Source organism: Solanum verrucosum, unplaced genomic scaffold (genome assembly GCF_900185275.1).
Source record: "Solanum verrucosum unplaced genomic scaffold, falcon-dt-bn FXZP01000103.1, whole genome shotgun sequence".
NCBI lineage: Eukaryota > Viridiplantae > Streptophyta > Magnoliopsida > Solanales > Solanaceae > Solanum > Solanum verrucosum.
In genome coordinates this window covers 3,152,756-3,157,587 of record NW_026020048.1, presented here as the reverse complement: position 1 = coordinate 3,157,587, position 4,832 = coordinate 3,152,756, and the positions used below count along the sequence as shown (strand labels likewise).

At 36.3% G+C, this 4,832-nt stretch overlaps 1 protein-coding gene across 1 annotated transcript; it reads right to left on the bottom strand.

Annotated features, from left to right (window-relative positions):
- Nucleotides 1-2,894: 2,894 nt before the first annotated feature.
- On the bottom strand, nt 2,895-4,508 carry LOC125823001 (ATP synthase gamma chain, chloroplastic). Its single transcript, XM_049502453.1, has one exon. The coding sequence runs from the start codon at nt 4,258-4,260 to the stop codon at nt 3,127-3,129; it is 1,134 nt and encodes a 377-aa protein (XP_049358410.1). The 5' UTR covers nt 4,261-4,508; the 3' UTR covers nt 2,895-3,126.
- Nucleotides 4,509-4,832: the final 324 nt, after the last annotated feature.

The window sequence follows — 4,832 nt, the reverse complement described above, 5'->3', positions numbered from 1 at the left end:
TCAGCAATATTAATGTCACATGTGTTCAGTCAATGGTCAGAGGTGTTTAATATATTGTATTTTATCGAATTCAAGGGTCCAATTGACAAAGTCGTAAGTATAAGGGTCCAATATACAAACAGAGTCAAGTACAAGGGTCTCTCAGACCATTCCGCCAAAACGAAATAAAGATTAATGACATGGTGCCTACATGGTTATGATGTGGCGGGTGAGAGTGGTGTTATAGTCTTAGGGTGGAAAAAAACTCACTTCAAAGATCTTAAGAAGGTATTTAAATGACCGTGTAGTTTAAGTATTAAAGTAAATTATTCGACCAAGTTCAGGAGTTTTTTTCATGTATTTTCTCTTCAAATAATAATACAATTTGAATAATTAAAATTAATATTTTATATTAAATGCAAATAATAAGATGAACAGCGCATCTAGTGTTATCTCAAAAATAAATTTAAAGATAGAAATTAAGTATTCAAATTCCCAAAAATGTCGGCACAAAGTTTTCGCCTTTTAGCCGGTCTTTTTTGGTATAAAATTAGTGACCCGCCTAGTACCATTTTCCCGCTTTTACAACCTCCTTATTTCAAAACCCCCTTTTTCCTTTTTCATCCAAATCCAAAACTGTTCCTTTTTCCCCACAAACACAGAAAAAAAAAATGAAATCTAAGGTGAGAACCAGAAACTTGAGATCTTCAATGCCATCGTATTATACATATCTGAAGCCAGGAGCATTAGCCCAAATCAGGAATTCCAAAATCACTGCTAAATCGAAAGTACTGAACAAACCTCAAACTCTAATTGCGATGTACCAGCAAACACCCAGTTCAGAAATCGAAGTTTCACAGCCAGCACTAACTATGGAGGGTCTTCCTTGCTTTAATTTGAAGATCAAGAGCAACCGTCCTTGCTGCCTTCAGAGGAAGAAGCTCAGTGCAGTTGCACCCATTTTCTATGAATCCAATCGTGACCCGTCTCTCGTTACCATCTAATCCGCTACTACAGTAAAGGGTTTATCTTAAATTGAACTTTTTTTTATATTACCTGTTTTATTTTTATTTGTGGGTAAAGTTTATGTGGCTTCTGATGAATGTAAGTAATGTATTTACCTTGAATTGCGACGAAGAAGAGATTTGGATTTGTTTTTTTTACATCAATATAGTGATATGTTCTGCTTTGTTTATGTTTAATTTGAATTCTTGTACGGTTTCATGCATATTGATTACTTCTGATGCTTGATAAAGTTGTGCAAATATGATCATGCTCTTATTGAATGGTTTCTCTTCAAAGTATTGCAACCTCTTCATGCTTCAAGAATTTAGGATAATATGGCCTGAGCAATAGAAGTCTTTAGATTCATGAATCTGAGCATAGACGCAAGTTCGAAGGAGAAACATATACTCTGCTATACTCTTCATCAAACATAGTTTCCCACTAGGTTTTCCAATTTCCTGCCAATTCAGTTAATTAATTAATCATCTTTCCAGAAGTTGAAATGGTTTGGAGGCTGACATCTAATTCTATGTGATTTATTTTGTTCTTCACTTAAATCTCATAATTATGTCAGTCAAGCAATTCGAATCTTCAGGCATGCTAGTAAGGATGAAAATAGTGGAATATTAACATTTTCAGAAGAGAGCAAATGAGAACAGAATGTAGGGCATACCAGTGGATCTCTCCTTGGTTGACAAACTATAAAGACAGCTATAAAAACATTAGTGATTAGTTAATACTCCACTAGCTTAAGTTAAGAAGGCAATGTAGAAATACTTATGGTAGATTCCTCTAGAAGTTATCCAATTGTTAGTTTGTGGAAAAACATTTACAGCTACCCTTGGAGATAGCTGTCTGAAGTATCTTTTCACTATATAAGAAACTTTAATACTGAAGTAATGTATAATGATTTCCTGATACTCCTTGTGTGTATGTGGGAGCGACATGGCAAGACAGGTTTCATTGCCCCTGGCCTTAAATGCATTTTCTTGTGTAATGACCTTGTGAGGAAATAATTTCATGGTTTGTTCTGGTCTCTGAATTTCTCATTTAACTTATAAATCTTAACTTCATCACTTGATTGGTTTCTATAATTCTAGCTCCTTAATGCAAATTTTGAGATGTGGTAGCTTAATGAAGTTCCTTTTGTTCTAAATAGGTACAGATCTAATTAGAAAGTCATTACATTGTTTTCCACGGTGGTGAAAGTTGAGCAGCACTCCTGAATTTCCAGGCAGTTCTTACTCTGTTTTTGACGTTGATCAAATTCTGTTGATCCATATAGTAATTACTATGCTGTAGTAGCATCAGCATATACATTAGAGTCAGCCGCCTGCTCTCCCAACTTTTATTTCCTTAGTAATAACTGTTCCGGATTTAGTTATCAGAGAATAACCCTCGTACAATAATCAACACAAGAAATCAATTGCATGCCAATTGAAGGGAAAAGCTTGGAAGAAGGATCAAAAGTTGAGCTTTACTAGAACAATGATTGACCTTTGAACAGTTCTAAATGTTTAAACATATAACATGTTTAAAATGGGAGAGAAATCACTCTGGCATGATTCAACCTTTAGGCTTTATCTAAAGAATATTCCTACATCTACCAATAAATGGAAGAGACTAAGGTCAAAGATGAAGTTCGCAATGTATACTCATTGTCCTATCGAATCTCATAGCAGATCATCTTACAGTGCTGCAGTTTTATCATCAAGACTTAGAAGGGGGGAAATTCATGAAAACTTAAGCCAGATTCTAAAAGTGATTGATGAAATCAGTCTATTCTGCTAGACTTGTGGTGTATCCATATTAAATCTATGTATGTATTTCTTGGTGAAACTATAAAGACAGGTTACACTATACTATGATATGAGTTCTTTAACTGGTCTATACAGTTTGACACTATCAAGTAGAAAAGCTATATGAGGGATTGAAGATTTCAGGCTTTCAGTAATTCATGTTTTACAAATATAGCAGAAAAAAATTGACATACAAATATAGGTTTGGTCTGGCCTTGTGTACAAAATATAATGTGGTTCTCGTCTTGTGCACAAAGTCTGTACGAGGTTGAGAAGCAGAAAATAAAAATTGTCTAGACTTCATTATTGTACCTACAGAGAAGCACAATTGCAGGGGATATGCTTAAATCAAGGCATCTGCTCCAGCAACAATCTCCAATATTTCTCCCGTAATCTTTGCCTGACGCTGTCTGTTGTACACTCTAGATAGATTCTTCTTCAATTCAGATGCATTATCTGTTGCACTGCTCATGGCACTCATCCTAGAAGCAAGCTCACTGGCTAATGACTCCTGCAATGCCCTGAGGATTTGACTGTTCAAGTAAAGTGGCAGCAAGGCATCAAGAATCTGAACAGGGTCCTGCTCGAATTGCAAGATTGCTGAAAAATCAGTTGTCTTAGTCCTCATGACATCTCTTTCCACTGTCAATTTCCCTTCCTTTGTTGTCAACCTAAAGAACTCATCTTCAGCTGCATCAACACAGTTCCCATTGATGTCACAAATCTCTCCCTTTGGTGACAATGGAAGCAGGGTGTGAATGACTGGCTCAGATTTCACTAAAGACACAAACTTTGTGTAGAGAAGCTCAACTTTGTCAACCTCTTCACTCACAAAAAGTGAGAAAACATCATCAGCAATGGCCTGAGCATCTTTAGCAGTGGGCAGATTGCTTCCTTCAAGAAATTTATCTACAGGGATGTAAGGCCTTCGGAGGAAATAAGAATTACCCTTTTTCCCAACACTGATAATAGTGTAATCAATGCCAAGAGCTTTCAAATCTCTAATCCTGGCCTCAGCTTTTTTGATGATATAGTTGTTAAAACCACCACAAAGACCACGGTCACCGGTGACAACAACCAAAGCCACTTTCTTGACGGGTCTTACTTTGGTGAGTGGTACATCAATGTCATCTGTCTGAAGCTGCTCATTGATGTTGTAAAGTACCTCAACCAAAGTCTCAGAGAAAGGCCTAGCACCCACAACAGCTTCTTGTGCTCTTCTGACTTTAGCAGCAGCCACAAGCTTCATAGCCTCAGTAATCTTCTGTGTGTTCTTGACAGAGTCAATTCGATCACGCAGATCACGGAGACCACATTGAACAGGGATAACTGATGATGATCTTGAGGGGTTTGAAGGGCCTGATGAGTTGTGGTTAGGAAGCTGAAAAGAGCTGACAGCAGAGCGGAAGGAAAGCGCAGAGGAGTCAGAAAGAGATGGTTTTGAGGACACCAACATTGTCAAATTTGAACAAGACATGTTTTTTTTTTTTTTTAGCTCAGGAATGTGGCTGCTATGGAGGAGCAAAGAAGCCAGCCAAAGAGGGAAGTGGGAGAGATAAAGATTGGGTTTTTGTTTGAGGTTCTTTTTGATTCTTATCAGAATGGTGGAAATCTTGGGTGTTTGGTGGTGTGGGGTGAAGGGAGAAGGAGGGAATGAGAGGTGGAGGGAAGGAGCAATCGGATCAGGTTTTAGGATAAGGATTTAGACCGTTGAGATTGCGGTTGTGAATGAAAGAAAAACTTTTCATTTGCTATTATGGAAACTAGAGTAAGATTTTTTTATTTTCCTACTTATATTTTTTTTTGTAAAAATATTAATTCATTTATGACAAACGCACTCAAATTATGAAAGATCATAATTCAAATATCAGTCCTATTAAGTAGGTATTTATTCTGATAGAAAATGAAATAATGGTTAATCAAATTATTTCGTGTAGTTCAAGAGCAATTTTTTTTTTTAAAAATGTTCATGTGTTGGAAAGCTTTTGTTAGTAAATAAAGATATATTTGGAGTAATATTATAATGCCCCAATATTTCACAAATTTTGA

Coding starts and splice junctions, on each gene's coding strand:
- LOC125823001 (XM_049502453.1), bottom strand. CDS start 4,260: ATGTCTTGTTCAAATTTGACAATGTTGGTGTCCTCAAAACCATCTCTT.